This window comes from Salvelinus fontinalis, chromosome 3 (genome assembly GCF_029448725.1).
Source record: "Salvelinus fontinalis isolate EN_2023a chromosome 3, ASM2944872v1, whole genome shotgun sequence".
Classification (NCBI taxonomy): domain Eukaryota; kingdom Metazoa; phylum Chordata; class Actinopteri; order Salmoniformes; family Salmonidae; genus Salvelinus; species Salvelinus fontinalis.
This window is the reverse complement of record NC_074667.1, coordinates 53,350,043-53,367,209: the sequence shown is the minus strand read 5'-3', so window position 1 is coordinate 53,367,209 and position 17,167 is coordinate 53,350,043. Positions and strand designations below refer to the sequence as shown.

General features: G+C 40.4%; 1 protein-coding gene across 12 annotated transcripts in view; it reads left to right on the top strand.

Moving 5' to 3' along the window:
* The window catches only part of LOC129851117 (inositol 1,4,5-trisphosphate receptor type 1-like), a 153,710-nt gene that overhangs the window by 88,283 nt on the left and 48,260 nt on the right, over positions 1-17,167 (top strand). For 7 of the 12 annotated variants that reach the window (XM_055917391.1, XM_055917398.1, XM_055917396.1 and 4 more), the window contains 7 exons: positions 1,638-1,838; positions 2,208-2,318; positions 3,421-3,516; positions 3,625-3,762; positions 4,301-4,399; positions 4,928-5,162; positions 14,274-14,396. In XM_055917391.1, coding sequence (XP_055773366.1) covers positions 1,638-1,838; positions 2,208-2,318; positions 3,421-3,516; positions 3,625-3,762; positions 4,301-4,399; positions 4,928-5,162; positions 14,274-14,396 — 1,003 coding nt within the window. Of the gene's footprint in view, positions 1-1,637; positions 1,839-2,207; positions 2,319-3,420; positions 3,517-3,624; positions 3,763-4,300; positions 4,400-4,927; positions 5,163-9,354; positions 9,447-14,273; positions 14,397-17,167 lie in introns of those variants that run through there. The other 5 variants (XM_055917402.1, XM_055917399.1, XM_055917394.1 and 2 more) reach the window with 3 other exon arrangements.

The window sequence follows — 17,167 nt, the reverse complement described above, 5'->3', positions numbered from 1 at the left end:
GTCGCACACACTTTTTCAGTTCTGCTCACAGGTTTTCTATGGGATTGAAGTCAGGGCTTTGTGATGGCCACTCCAATACCTTGACTTTGTTGTCCTTAAGCCATTTTGCCACAACTTTGGAAGTATGCTTGGGGTCATTGTTAATTTGGAAGACCCATTTGCGACCAAGCTTTAACTTCCTGACTGATGTCTTGAGATGTTGCTTCAATAAATCCACATAATTTTCCACCCTCATGATGCCATCTATTTTGTGAAGTGCACCAGTCCCTCCTGCAGCAATGCACCCCCACAACATGATGCTGCCACCCCCGTGCTTCATGGTTGGGATGGTGTTCTTCGGCTTGCAAGCCTCCCCCTTTTTCCTCTAACCATAACGATTGTCATTTTAGCCAAATAGTTATATTTTTGTTTCATCAGAACAGAGGACATTTCTCCAAAAAGTACGATCTTTGTCCCCATGTGCAGTTGCAAACCGTAGTCTGGCTTTTTTTTATGGCGGTTTTGGAGCAGTGCCTTCTTCCTTGCTGAGTGGCCTTTCAGGTTATGTCGATATAGTATTCATTTTACTGTGGCTATAGATACTTTTGTACCTGTTTCCTCCAGCATCTTCATATGTTCCTTTGCAGTTATTCTGGGATTGATTTGGAATTTTCGCACCAAAGTACGTTCATCTCTAGGAGACAGAACGCGTCTCCTTCCTGAGCGTTATGACGGCTGCGTGGTTCCGTGGTGTTTATACTTGCATACTATTGTTTGTACAGATGAACGTGGTACCTTCAGGCGTTTGGAAATTGGGCTCCCAAGGATGAACCAGACTTGTGGAGGTCTACAATTTTTTTTCTGAGGTCTTTGCTGATTTATTTTGATTTTCCCATGATGTCAAGCAAAGAGACACTGAGTTTGAAGCTAGGCCTTGATATACATCCCAGATACACCTCCTGGGAGGACTCAAATTATGTCAATTCGCCTATAAGAAGCTTCTAAAGCCACGACATCAGTTTTTTGAATTTTCCAAGCTGTTTAAAGGCACAGTCAACTTAGTGTATGTAAATTTCTGACCCACTGAAATTGTGATACGGTGAGTTATAAGTTAAATAATCTGTCTGTAAACAATTGTTGGTAAAATTACTTGTGCCATGCACAAAATAGATGTCCTAACCGACTTGCCAAAACTACAGTTTGTTAACAAGAAATGTGTTGAGGGGTTGAAAAACGAGTTCAAATGACTCCAACCTAAGTGTATGTAAACTTACGACTTCAACTATATTTCGTTAACTATTGATCTAACTATTTAGCAGTCTTATGGCTTTGGGGTAGAAGCTGTTCAGGGTCCTGTTGGTTCCAGACTTGTTGCATTGGTCCTGGATGGCAGGGAGCTCGGCTCTGCTGATGTACTGGGCCTTACGCAAATGCACCGCCTCTTAGGCAGAGGGCATCTATAACAGGCAGCCTTTTTAACATTAATCATTTATATTTTCTGATAATATTATACTCAAAGCCAGTACTTTTGTAGTTTTTCAGTGGAATAACCCCATTTGTTCATAGAGGGATCTAAGGTTATTGTTCATAATGTTTAGAGTGAATGTATGAATTAGTGTGTCTTTAATTCATAAGTTGTGTGTCTCTTTCTGCTCCAGAACTTCCTTAGGTGTCAGAACAACAAGAACAACTATAACCTAGTGTGTGAGACGCTGCAGTTCCTGGACTGTATCTGTGGCAGCACCACGGGTGGCCTGGGGTTGCTGGGACTCTACATCAATGAGAAGAATGTAGGCCTCATCAACCAGACAGTAGAGAGCCTCACAGAGTACTGCCAGGGACCCTGCCATGAGAACCAGGTGGGCACACACACTCACACCTCCTGCTACCTAGATCAAAAGCTTTGTTTTTTATGTGTGGATGGAGTATCATGAAACGTTGTAGTCAAATGACCCAGTGTTTGCGTATAACTGCTGTCTCCATTTCAGTAATTGCACGGTTGGTCTTATTTGGCAGTGCTTTAATTAAGCTTTTAAATTCTCTTTACAAGCCCAGATAAGTCCCAGTACACAGCTCCATACAAAAAAATGTGTTCCTTGCATGGCTTTTTCTTGCAGGATCATGTCAGACTAAACAAAGGCCTTTGTAATATTGTTTTCCGATTCATCTGGAGATATTTTGACTCAATCATAAACACAACGTCAAAAAGTTTCCTGTTTCTCTGTCAGAACTGCATCGCCACTCATGAATGCAACGGTATCGACATCATCATCGCTTTGATCCTCAATGACATCAACCCCCTGGGCAAGAAGAGGATGGACCTGGTGCTGGAGCTCAAGGTTGCACCCTGTTTGTTTTCCTTTATTATCCATTTGACATATTTCTTTGTTCTGTCTTGGTTTAATGCATTTTTTAACCAACAGCACTCATGACAACCTGAATGTTATTCATCCTCCTGATGTTCTGTATCCCTTGTAGGGTTGCAAAGGGTCTGAAACTTTTTCAGGAAAATTTCCATGGGAAGTTAAGCCCGGGAATTTTGTTTAAATTCATCAAAAGAGTTAGCTTATAACAGTGAACCTTTTTTGTTGGATACACATAAGGTGATTCTAGGTCTTGTGGCATATTTTGGTTAAACTATCCCCAATTCTATGGAATTGCAACCCTCTGCAAGCACAGTGCATTCTTCCATCACATGTGGAGTGCACTCTTCCATCACATGTACAGCTGATTCTCAAGATCTTGCACACTAATGAGATGCTATTGAGGCCACACTACTACACTGTCTGAGCCAAGGACTACATGCTTTCTGGTATGTTTTGATTACAATACTGGGTGGGGTGAATATACACTGCTCAAAAAAATAAAGGGAACACTTAAACAACACAATGTAACTCCAAGTCAATCACACTTCTGTGAAATCAAACTGTCCAATTAGGAAGCAACACTGATTGACAATAAATTTCACATGCTGTTGTGCAAATGGAATAGACAAAAGGTGGAAAATATAGGCAATTAGTAAGAAACCCACAGTGGTGTATGATGAAAACGTTTTTGGGAGATGCGATGGATCATTAGGGATCATTCAATATTCCCTTTTGTTTTTCAGTAAAATCATGTGAAGAGTCATCTAAAGTTACATTCGTAACTACATTTATTTAAAAAAAATGTATTGGAAGAATTTAATCATTTGCAATTATGTCTACTTATGATAAGGTAAAATGTTTCTGTTTCTGTCTCCATATGATATGGTAAATATATCCAATGCAAAAAAACATCTACATTTAAATGGTATGAATATTAATTTACATATATTTCCATGAATTCCCGTATATTCCTGTTAATTCCCATATATTCCCGTTAATTCCCACAGAAAGTTTCCACCTCTGAATATTCCCCAGGATGTGCAACCCTAATCCCTTGCCCCTCTCTCTGTTCCAGAATAACGCCTCCAAGCTCCTCTTGGCCATCATGGAGAGTCGCCACGACAGTGAGAATGCAGAGAGGATATTGTACAACATGAGGCCTAAAGAACTGGTAGGTGCTATGTATTGGTAGTCAGATATACCTGCAGCACGGCATGGCACAGAGGACATTTTTAAGGGGAAGTTATCTGACGGTCTGGTTTGTGACGTTCATATGCAGGTGGAGGTGATAAAGAAGGCCTACATGCAGGGGGAGGTTGAGCCGGAAGAGCCTGCTGAGGAAGATGAAGATGGTGAGGAAGAGCATGCTGCCTCTCCACGAAACGTGGGCCACAACATCTACATCCTGGCTCATCAGGTACTGTAGACCGCTGACTGACTGCATGCAACTTTACACCTCCTGTAACAGCTCCTATACAACCTATAAACGTATTACATCAGAGCTCTTCCACTCTAACCCCCTTTAGGCCCAATTCAGCTCTATTCTATTAGTCTATTCAAGTAGTTATGCGGGTGAACAACACAGACAGTTTCAGTTATGTAAATAGAAATGTTGATCCCAAGGCATGATGCCCAGCATGTTAGTGTGTGAAAACTGAACAGTCCACATATTGTACACAAACAGTGGCATGTACTGTCAGATGCATCTGGTGTTGCAGTGATCTGGTGTCAGTGTCAGTTCCCTGTCCCCACAGGCAGCTAGAGGAACTTCCAGAACACACCTACTGTAACATGTTTCATGCCGCCTATCAGATACAATGAGGAAAAATAGACCTCAAAAAATGAAGTTGGTGACTTAGAAGACGCTGATTGTAAATTTTGACCAATGACAGTACAATAAAAATTCATAAGTATAATGTGATACATCACCTGATGGCATTGGTGCATTCATCCAGTTGGCCCGCCACAATAAGGAGCTGCAGGCCATGTTGAAGACCTATGGGGAGGGGGATGATGCCCTGGAGTTCTATGCCAAGCACACAGCTCAAATTGAGGTCAGTCATTTTATCCATCTGTTTTCACCATGTAGTTTTCTGTTTTATTACCCCTGTATTAACTTTGGTTGATTGCAACATGTATTTTGGCAATATGTTTTGACTTTTTATTATCCGAGGCATGTGACAGTCATATTGTCTTTCTTTGCCTGCTGTCAGTATTTTGTATTTTGTTAGCGTATGAAAATTACAAGCATCCTTGGCATGTTTGCATGTGTTCTACTGTGAGCTCAGGAAAGGGAAAGAATGCTGTCAAGGAAGAGCTTATCAAATGAGTGTACAAGGTGTTGTGCAGTGCTTTTATACACACAAACAATCACCTTCTTTACTCCTCTTCACTTTTATAACAGTCTATTAGAGCCAGATCATGTCTTAGCCAGTTTTCCAAGATGAAGAATAGGGACCAACATGCCACTATCAAACCATAAAGTTTGGGGCCTACCCAGTCCAGGGCCTAGAGTTGCCTGTCCTCACCCTGAGAGAGAGGGTCTGTGATGGGCAGCACTGGCTGCATGTGGTTGTGCCCAGATTGTGCGGCTGGATCGCACCATGGAGCAGATAGTCTTCCCCGTGCCCAACATCTGTGAGTTCCTCACCAACGAGTCCAAGCTGCGGGTGTACTACACCACGGAGCGTGACGAGCAGGGCAGCAAGATCAATGACTTCTTCCTGCGCTCCGAGGACCTCTTCAACGAGATGAACTGGCAGAAGAAGCTGCGAGGTACTCAAGAGCCAACCACTGGTAACGCAAACACGGTTCCCTGTGCGTATCTCTCCCTACCTCTCTATACTAGGTACCTGCTTTACATGCCCTCACCCCTCCCTGACCCCTCAGGGCCTCTCAGGAGACTCCCCAGGCTGGGTCAGGTCCTCCATGTATGGGCCAGATACCCACCTTGAACCCTGGAGGAGAGAGGGCATGTAAAGGTTATATGTTAAGTTAAAGTACATAACATAAGGTGGATAAATGTTAAGATATTTACAATGTAAGGTTGCAGGGCTCCAGACAGATTCTTGAAAGACGTGACAAACAACTTTTTTCCACTAATATTTGTCTTAATATTAACAAAATTTGAAATATATATTTTGATACAACAAAATATCAGCTATCACAAATCAAATCATATTGTATTGGTCACATACACATATTTGGCATGTAAAGGAACAACCTTTTAATAAAAATAAAAAAATATCAGAAAATGCAACTAACTGAATTTATGTCTCCGTCAGACACCATAAAAAGGATTTAATTTTTAATATGATTGTCCAACAAGTGTTTAATGGCTTAGATTGTTTCATTCTAACATTAGATTATTTAAATATGTAATACAAATCTCCAAACTTATTTTTATTTTGTTTTATAGCACTATTAAACGGTCCAGGGCTAATTTTGTTAGCATTTTGGCACGTTTTTCTAGATTTAGAACATAAAACAACACTTATAAAGCAAACATTATCCCTTAGGTCTAGCACAGCTAATACTTCAGTTGATTAAGCATACTGTATGTTGCTTGCAGAACAGTGATTTTAAATATTTTTTCAGAATATTAACAAAAAATGTACTCCATCAGTGAATGAGTTGACGAACCACTGACAGAGTAGACAACAGACACTCAAAACAGACATACAGTGCATGTAACTCAATATTAGGAAGGTGTTCTTAATGTTTTGTACACTTAGTGTATCTTGATTAGATAAGTATTCAACCCCCTGAGTCAATACATGTTAGAATCACCTTTGGCAGCGATTACAGCTGTGAGTCTTTCTCTGTCTAAGAGCTTTGCACACCTGGATTGTACAATATTTGACCATTATTCTTTAAAAAATGATTCATGCTCTGTCAAATTGGTTGTTGATAATTTCTAGACAACCAATTTCAAGTCTTGTCATAGATTTTCAAGTCGATTTTTAGTCAAACTAACTAAGCCACTCGGGAAGAATCAATGTTGTCTTGGTAAGCACCTTAAGAGGTCTTGTGTTTTAGGTTATTATCTTGCAGAAAGGTGCATTTGTCTCCCAGTGTCTGTTGGAAGCAGATTGAACCAAGTTACGAGCTCCCGAGTGGCGCAGCGGTCTAAGACAGAGCATCTCAGTGCTAGATTAGTCACTACAGACCCTGGTTTGATTCCAGGCTATATCACAACCGCCCGTGATTGGGAGTCCCATAGGGCGGCGCACAATTGACGCAGCGTCATCCGGGACAGGGTTTGGCCGGTGTAGGCCGTCATTGTAAATAAGAATTTGTTACTAACTGACTTGCCTGGTTAAATGAAGGTTAAATAAAAATATGCTCATTTTTCAGTTAATATCCATTATCATTTTTTTTTCCTCTAGTATTTTGCCTGTGATTAGCTCATTTCCATTTTTTTATCCTAAAAAACTCCCTAATCCTTGCCGATAACAAGCATGCCAATAACATGAGGCAGCCACCACCATACTTGAAAATATGAAGAGTGGTACTCAGTGACATGTTGGATTTTCCCCTAACATAACACTTTCTATTCAGGATGAAAGTTACATTTCTTTGCAGTTTTACTTCAGTGCAGTGGTCAACAACCGGTATTCCTAGTTGACCAAACATTTCTGTAAAAAACAAACAACCTTAAAGCATTGTTTCGCGCTGTTGGCGGTGGGAGCACTTGATTTTGCAGTACTAGTGCCGGGAAGGCAACGTGTTCCCATTTTGAACCATTTCATGTGTCTGAAGGTAGAAACCCGCCTACCCAACAGGCCCAGAAAGCAAAACAAGTGCACTTGTAAGCCTACCACTGGCCAATCAGATAGCTCTGATCACTGTGTCTGCACCATTTCCTCATGCCACAGACTGTAAAAAAGAAGCCTCTAACACACAGCAAAGTTACTGTGAGATTTCAAAACTTTTTAAGCCAAAATTAACAAATACAGCAAAGAGCTGCTGTTGTTTATGAGTAAGTTCATGTTTAAGTTGTTATTCATCCCTGTCAACACTTTGTTCAAAAGTTTTATAAGCCATAAAAATTGCGTTCCCCCTGGTTACACTCACGCTACAACCAGCACTGCAGCTGCAATGAATGAGTATAGCAAAGTGCTTTGATTATTAGCGGCTTGTGTCTTTTTTAATATCTTGGAATATTTAACTGTCTCTGGTCATAGGAATAACAACATGAATTGGTGCATAATGCAGAAATAATGCAGTTCGACTTAAGTTTCGTCACATGCTGGAAGACTCTCCCCTTTTCTCAGTGGAGGGAGGGAGAAAGGAGGGGACGGTGAGTCGGGTGAGAGGCAGCCTCACCACTGCTCCCTCCCTCCCCTCCCCTCAGACTGACCATCAGATGCAAATGTATATGCTCACTCAACTGTGCCTCACAAGTAATACAACACATGGTCTATTACCAGTGTGATCATATACTGTGGCTAACATCTTGAAATATACTTTTTTTTAATGGTCTGAGAAGAACAACATTAGCAGGGCAATTCAAGCATAGCCAATATGCTGTGATAATGTATTGGGCCCATAGCTTACTGCACAAACCTCATTGCAACATAACTGTTTTTAATTGGTTAATGTTGCATAGGCAACGTTTTTTTAAGTCATGTTTTGAGCGGTAGATCTTGGCTTCTTGCACTCGGATCTTGCATTTTGACTCAAAGTGATCTTGATTCAGAAAAGGTTGGTGACCACTGCCTTAGTGACTTATTGAAAACATAATGCATGTTTTGGAATATTTGTAGTCTGTACAGGCTTCCTTCTTTTCACTATGTCATTTAAGTTAGTATTGTGGAGTAACTACAATGTTGTTGATCCCCCCTCAGTTTTCTCCTATCACTGCCAATAAACTCTGTTTTACAATCACCATTGACCTCATGGTGAAATCCCTGAGCAGTTTCCTTCCTTTCCGGCAACTGAGTTAGGAATGGCGCTTGTATCTTTACACACCGTCCAAACTGTAATTAATAACTGCACCATGCTCAAAGGGATATTCAATGTCCGTTTTATTATTATTTTATTTTTTTACACCAATCTACCAGTAGATGCCCTTCTTTGCGAACCATTAGATAAACTCCCTGGTCTTTGTGGTTGTATCTGTGCTTGAAATTCACTGCTCAATTGAGGAACTTTATACGGTAATTATCTGTATGTGTGGGATACAGAGATCATTTATAAATTATGTTAAACACGATTATTGCAAACAGATTGAGTCCTTGCAACTTATTATTTTACTCCTGACATTTTTGGGCTTGCCAAAACAAATGGGTTGAATACTTATTGACTCAAGACATTTCAACATTTCGTTTTTAATTAATTCATAAACATTTCTCAAAACATAATTCCACTTCGACATTATGGGGAATTGTGTGTAAATCAGTGACACAAAATCTAAATTGAATACATTTTAAATTCAGTCTGTAACACAACACAACTTTCTGAAGGCACTGTATTTTTGTTTAATACAAACATTCGTAAAATATGGAACATTATTAATTTGAAAATCCCTTATAAAAACATAACCATTCTGTCAGATCTTTCAGCACTCTGATGGAGTTGACAAAATGCCATTTTTCTTCTTCTTTCAAGTGGTATACACAGCAGCAATTTTGTTTTCCATAGTTGATTTATTACTCTAAAACCAAATTAAATGTAATAGAATATTCATATTGGTTCAAATATATCAGGCAGATAGAGTTGACAGGTTATGGTTGTAACCATGGTGAATCCAATATTGTTTGTTTAAATCTATCAAAAGTAGAGAACTTTCCAGAGCATGAGTGGTATTGTTGCGCTACATGTAATGAGGACATGAATAAGGGGTCCTTATGGTATAGCTGACCCTGACGGAGTTGACCAAATATCCGGACACATCTTTTAGGAATCACAGTTTTGAGAAAAATATTCTTTAAAGTTACAGAGGGCTATTGTAAGAAACTGCATAAGAGTGCTAGAGGCGTCACCACAGATCCTGGTTCGATTCCAGGCTGTACTACAACCGGCCGTGATTGGGAGTCCCACAGGGCGGCACACAATTGGCCCGCCGTCGTCCGGGTTTGGCCGGGGTAGGCCGTCATTGTAAGTAAGAATTTGTTCTTAACTGACTTGCCTAGTTAAATAAAAAATATGTAAAATATTAATTAATTTATTATCAGTAAAAAAAATATATTTAAACACTTTTTCCGCTATTTTGGGGGGGGATCCTTTGCTCATGACAAGGGGATTTCCAGGCATAGAGCCGACATGGAAATTAATAATATTGAAAGTATTTAGAAAATTCCCAAAACAAATCTTTCCCCTATAAAATTCCCCTAAATGTACATTTTAAGCTCAAATAATGCAGCAAAATCATTTTTTTTGTTTTACAATAAGGCTTGTCCCAACTTTCAAGAATCTATGAGCTAATTTCCTGCTATTTTCCACTTTTCCATAAGGCTGAGAGAAAATTATGCAATTTCTTTCATGTCTTCAGATGTGTTCATATGCTATCCACAACCCCCCAAAATGGGGGCTGCCCCACCTTGCGGGGGCTGTTGGGATATGTGCTACGCCAGTGACACACACACAAATAATCACATGGGATATATTCTGATTGTTTACTTCACCGAGTACATGTGGTAAAGGAGGGAGAGTATAGATAGCTAGGCAAGAGGCTGAGCATCTCTGAGAATAGGGGATGATCCTCTCCCAGGGTGTAATGAGATTGGAGGTCAGTGTGAGTGGGTCTCTTCCAGAGAGAGTCAGTCCAGAATCCAGCAGACAGTCAGTACAGGAGCAGTAAATTCTCCCTTCACACACAACTGCTGGCACGAGGCCCACAAGGGTTGAGGCAGGACAGACTGAGAGAGAGTAGGAAGTCCGCTGACATGAGCGATCTATAGGACTGCTCCCTGGTGGAGGACATGACCAGATTAGGCCTAACTACTGAAGAATGGGATCCAGACACCATTAGAATGACTGGGGGAGAGAGTGATTCAAGAGAGCTAGAGAGGAAAGGACTTTCTGAGGAGGTAGAGGATGAGACGCTTTGAAAATTAGATGTCTCTCAGAATCTGTTAACAAACACTAAGCCTGTGACAGAAGATTCATTATCTGATGAAGCATTGTCCTACAATAGTAACTCATGGTGCAATTGTTGGAGCTCTCATCACCAAGTCTACCCAACCAACGCACCCCATGTTGCACATCTAGTAGGGCGTCTCCTTATTGACGCTTAGCACCTGATCCCTTCATCCCCCTTCAGGCTGCGGTCGCTGTATGACTGCACTCTTTGTTTCCTCAATGGGAGCGTGTTTCTGCCTGTCTGTCCCTCTGTGAGCCCTGTACTGCAAGAGGGGACTGTACTCTGACACACGTGGGGCACTTGTCTTATCTGAATGAATCAGCAGCACAGCGACTGAGAGAACATGTTGTTTCGTTGGTGCATGAGTGCGGTTGCTGTTGTTTATAAAAGTCCCCACCCTTTTAGTTCCTCTTTTCAAATGAAAAAGGTGTTGACTGTTGAGAATCCGAGTTGAAGTTCAAATCCCCAGGGTTGGACAGTACTGAACACACTCCAAAATCACCCAATAGGTTTAATGTACACCAAATAAGCATGCTAATTGGCTTTGCACCCTTTTGATGTTTAGGTGATGTTTTTGCTTTGCTGTTCAGTGTGTATTTGACCCTTGCAAATTACCCAACTGACCCTACTCTTACGCTATTTAATAAACTGACTGTGAACCCTAACCTGGGCGTAAGTTTAATGCAGAATTAACCCTCAATTTGGATACATTTCTTAACACATTAAAATGAAAACACTGCTCTGAGGTGAAAAAGTATAAAGTTATGTATCTATTGTAACTATGTCGTACTATGTACTATTATCATCGAGCTTTGATTATTAGAATCAACTGTATAGTGTTAGGGCAAAAAAATAAATGTGCACCCATTGGGGTCCTCAGTACCGAGTTCGGGAAACACTGCCCTACTGTGTATCATGCTTCAGCTGGCACAAACAAGGCAAAAATCATTTGCAGGATAGTCACAAGACGTCCCACTGGGGTGTATTACTTGCTGCAAGGAAAAACTGATAAGTGAATCGCCCAATCACCCATGATGTTTGGGTACCAGTTAACAATAACCTTACTACAATTAACCAACTGATACAACATCGTCACTCCTTCCCCATTTCAAAATGAACATTCTTGACATACAGTAACAGTCAAAAGTTTGGACACACCTACTCATTCCAGGGTTTTTCTTTATTTCTACTACTTTCTACATTGACGATAATAATAGTGAAAACTTCAAAACTATGAAATAACACATATGGAATTATGTAGTAACCAAAAAAGTGTTAAACAAATCAAATTATATTTTATATATTGTTCAAAGTAGCCACCCTTTGCCTTGATGACAGCTTTGCACACTCTTGGCATTCTCTCAACCAGCTTCATGAGGTAGTCACCTGGAATGCATTTCAATTAACAGCTGTCTTGTAGTCTTGTTAAAAATTAATTTGTGGAATGTCTTTCATTCTTAATGCATTTGAGCCAATCAGTTGTGTTGTGATAAGGAAGGGGTGGTATACAGAAGATAGCCCTATTTGGTAAAAGTCCATATTAGTCCATATTATGGCAAGAACAGCTCAAATAAGCAAAGAGAAACGACACTCCATCATTACTTTAAGACATGAAGGTCAGTCATTCCGGAAAATGTCAAGAACTTTGAAAGTTTCTTCAAGTGCAGTCGCAAAAACCATCAAGCGCAATGATGAAACTGGTGCTCATGAGGACCCAGAGTTACCTCTGCTACAGAGGATAAGTTAATTAGAGTTAACTACACCTCAGATTGCAGCCCAAACAAATGCTTCACAGAGTTCAAGTAACAGACACATCTTAACACCAACTGTTTAGAGGAGACTGCGCGAATCAGGCCTTCATGGTCGATTTGCTGCAAAAAAAACACCTCTAAAGGACACCAATAATAAGAAGAGACTTGCTTGGACCAAGAAACATGAGCAATGGTCATCAGACCGGTGGAAATCTGTCCTTTGGTCTGATGAGTCAAAATTTGAGATTTTTGGTTCCAACTGCCATGTCTTTGTAAGACGCAGAATAGGTGAACGGATGATCTCCACATGTGTGGTTCCCAACATGAAGCATGGAGAATGCATGGAGGAGTAGGTGGGATGGTGTGGGGGTGCTTTGCTGGTGACACTGTCTGTGATTTATTTAGAATTCAAAACAAACTTAACCAGCATGGCTACCACAATATTCTGCAGCGATATGCCATCCCATCTGGTTTGCGCTTAGTGGGACTATCATTTGTTTTACAACAGGACAATGACCCAAAACACACCTCCAGGCAGTGTAAGGGCTGTGTGACCAAGAAGGAGAATGATGCAGTGCTGCATCAGATGACCTGGCCTCCACAATTGCCAGACCTCAACCCAATTGAGATGGTTTGGGATGAGTTGGACCGCAGAGTGAAAGAAAAGCAGCCTACAAGTGCTCAGCAAATGTAGCAACTCCTTCAAGACTGTTGGAAAAGCATTCCTCATGAAGCCGGTTGAGAGAATGCCAAGAGTGTGCAAAGCTGTCATCAAAGCAAAGGCTGGCTACTTTGAAGAATCTCAAATATAAAATATACACTACCGTTCAAACGTTTGGGGTCACTTAGAAATGTCCTTGTTTTTGAAAGAAAAGCTATTTTTTTGTCCATTAAAATAACATCAAATTGATCAGAAATACAGTGTAGACATTGTTAATGTTGTCAATGACTATTGTAGCTGGAAACGGCTGATTTTCTTTTCATGGAATATCAATCAATCAAATGTATTTATAAAACCAGCTGATGTCAGCTGATCAGCTGATATCATCTGTCACAAAGTGCTGTACAGAAACCCAGCCTAAAACCCCAAACAGCAAGCAATGCAGGTGTAGAAGCACGGTGGCTAGGAAAAACTCCCTAGAAAGGCCGGAACCTAAAAAGAAACCAGGCTATGAGGGGTGGCCATTCCTCTTCTCACTGTGCCGGGTGGAGATTTATCTACATAGGCGTACAGAAGCCCAATATCTACATAGGTGTACAAAGGCATGTTGTTAGCTAATCCAAGTTTATAATTTTAAAAGGCTAATTGATCATTAGAAAACCCTTTTGCAATTATGTTAGCACAGCTGACAACTTTTGTACTGATTAATGATACAATAAAACTGGCCTTCTTTAAACTAATTGAGTATCTGGAGCATCAGCATTTGTGGGTTCGATTACAGACTCAAAATGTCCAGAAACAAAGGCTTTCTTCTGAAACTCATCAGTCTATTCTTGTTCTGAGAAAGGAAGGCTATTTCATGCGAGAAATTGCCAAGAAACATAAGATCTTGTACAACGCTGTGTACTACTCCCTTCACAGAACAGCGTAAACTGGCTCTAACCAGAATAGAAAGAGGAGTGGGAGGCCCCGGTGCACAACTGAGCAAGAGGACAAGTAAATTAGTGTGTCTAGTTTGAGAAACAGATGCCTCACAAGTCCTCAACTGGCTTAAATAGTTCCCACATAACACCAGTCTCAATGTCAACAGTGAAGAGGCGACTCTGGGATGCTGCCCTTCTAGGCAGAGTTGCAAAGAAAAAGCCATATCTCAGACTAGCCAATAAAAAGAAAAGATTAAGATGGAGAAAAGAACACAGACATTGGACAGAGGGACTCTGCCTAGAAGGCCGAATGTGTTTACATGTGCAATAGATACTGTATGCGTATTTGCATCTCCTTTGAATCCAGACTTAGTTTGGTGAGTGCAGCAGTATTGTGATGGTGGTGTAGTTGTAGTAGTGAATACACTGTGTGGTTGTCTGGTGTAGAAGTGATACTGTTGACTGTCTATTGACTGTGTGTGTTGGCACTCCTCGTCCCCTCTCCAGCCCAGCCCATTCTATACTGGTGCTCTCGCAACATGTCCTTCTGGAGCAGCATCTCCTTCAACCTGGCCGTACTCATGAACCTGCTGGTGGCCTTCTTCTACCCTCTGGAAGGAATCCGCAGAGGTCAGTGAGTTCTGTCCTCCACCTCCCCTTCCTCATTTTCCTTCCCAACTGCCGTCTCTTAATCATCTGAGTAATTTGCAGGGTGTCTGTACCAATCAATGGCTGATCTCTGTATGTGTAATATCAAATCAATCACATTTTATTGGTCAGATACACGTGATTAGCAGATGTTATTGTGGGTGTAGCGAAATGCTTTTGCTTCTAGCTATGAGAGTGCAGTAATATCTAACAAGTAATATCTAACAAATTACACAACATATACCCAATACACACAAATCTAAGTAGGAATGAATTAAGACAATATACATATGGACGAGCGATGTCAGAGCGGAACGGACAAAGATACAGTATAATAGAATAGAAAAAACGGTATATACAGTTGAAGTCGGAAGTTTACATACACCTTGGCCAAATACATTTAAACTCAGTTTTTCACAATTCCTGATATTTAATCCTAGTAAAAATCCCCTGTTTTACGTCAGTTAGGATCACCACTTTATTTTAAGAATGTGAAATGTCAGAATAATAGTGGAAAGAATGATTTGTTTAATCTTTTATTTCTTTCATCACATTCCCAGTGGGTCAGAATTTTACATACACTTAATTAGTATTTGCTAGCATTGCCTTTAAATTGTTTAACTTGGGTCAAACCTTTTGGGTTGCCTTCCACAAGCTTCCCACAATAAGTTGGGTGAATTTTGACCCATTCCTCCTGACAGAGCTGGTGTAACTGAGTCAGGTTTGTAGACCTCCTTGCTCGCACACACTTTTTCAGTTCTGCCCACACATTTTCTATAGGATTGAGTTAAGGGCTTTGTGATGGCCACTTCAATACCTTGACTTTGTTGTCCTTAATCCATTTTGCCACAACTTTGGAAGTATGCTTGGGGTCATTGTCCATTTGGAAGACCCATTTGCGACCAAGCTTTAACTTCCTGACTGATGTCTTGAGATGTTGCTTCAATATATCCACATAATGTTCCACCCTCATGATGCCATCTATTTTGTGAAGTGCGCCAGTCCCTCCTGCAGCAAAGCACCCCCACAACATGATGCTTCCACCCCCGTGCTTCACGGTTGAGATAGTGTTCTTCGGTATGCAAGCCTCTACCTTTTTCCTCCAAACATAACGATGGTAATTATGGCCAAACAGTTCTATATTTGTTTCATCAGACCAGAGGATATTTCTCCAAAAAGTACGATCTTTGTCCCCATGTGCAGTTGCAAACTGCAGTCTGGCTTTTTTTATGGCGGTTTTGGAGCAGTGGCTTCTTCCTTGCTGAGTGGCCTTTCAGGTTATGTCGATATAGGACTCATTTTACTGTGGATATAGATACTTTTGGTCATGTTTCCTCCAGCATCTTCACAAGGTCCTTTGCTGTTGTTCTGGGATTGATTTGCAATTTTCGACACCAAAGTACGTTCATCTAATGGAGACAGAACGCATCTCCTTCCTGAGTGGTATGACGGCTGCATGGTCCATTGGGGTTTATACTTGCGTACTATTGTTTGTACAGATGAACATGGCACCTTCTTTGCTGATTTCTTTTGATTTTCCCATGATGTCAAGCAAAGAGGCACTGAGTTTGAAGGTAGGCCTTGAAATAATTCCACAGGTACACCTCCAATTGACTCAAATGATGTCAAATAGCCTATCAGAAGCTTCTATAGCCATGACAAAATTTTCTGGAGTTTTCCAAGCTGTTTAAAGGCACAGTCAACTTAGTGTATGTGAACTTCTGATCCACTGGAATTGTGATACAGTGAATTATAAGTGAAATAATCTGTCTGTAAACAATTGTTGGAAAAATGACTTGTGTCATGCACAAATTAGATGTCCTAACCGACTTGCCAAAACTATAGTAACAAGAAATTTGTGGAGTGGTTGAAAAACGAGTTTTAATGACTCCAACCTAAGTGTATGTAAACTTCCGACTTCAACTGCACATGTGAGATGAGTAATGCAAGATATGTCAGCATTATTATGTGAATGAGATACCATAGAATAGTATAGAAAACAATATATACACATGAGAAGAGTAAGGCCAGGTATGTAAACATTGTGACTAAGATACTGTAGAATAGTATAGAATACAGTATATACATATGAGATGAGTAATGCCAGATATGTAAACATTAAAGTGACTAGTGTTCCATTCCTTAAAGTGGACAGTGATTCCTAGTATATGCCTCTAATGTGCTAGTGATGGCTGTTTAATATGGCTGCAATCCCGTTAACGGTATCAATATGACAACAGCCAGTGAAAGTGCAGGGCGCCAAATTCAAACAACAGAAATCTCATAATTAAAATTCCTCAAGCATACAAGTATTTCACACCATTTTAAAGATACACATCTTGTTAATCCTACCACAGTGTCCGATTTCAAAAAGGCTTTACAGCGAAAGCACCACAAACGATTATGTTAGGTCACCGCAAAATCACAGAAAAACATTTTTCCAGCCAAAGACAGGAGCCACAAAAAGCAGAAATAGAGATAAAATGAATCACTAATCTTTGATGATCTTCATCAGATGACACTCATAGGACTTCGTGTTACACATTACATATATGTTTTGTTCGATAAAGTTCATATTTATGTCCAAAAACCTCAGTTTACTTTGGCGCCATGTTCAGAAATGCCTCCAAAATATCCGGAGAAATTGCAGAGAGCCACATCAAATAACATAAATACTCATCATAAACTTTGATGAAAGATACATGTTTTACATAGAATTAAAGATACACTTGTTCTTAATGCAACCGCTATGT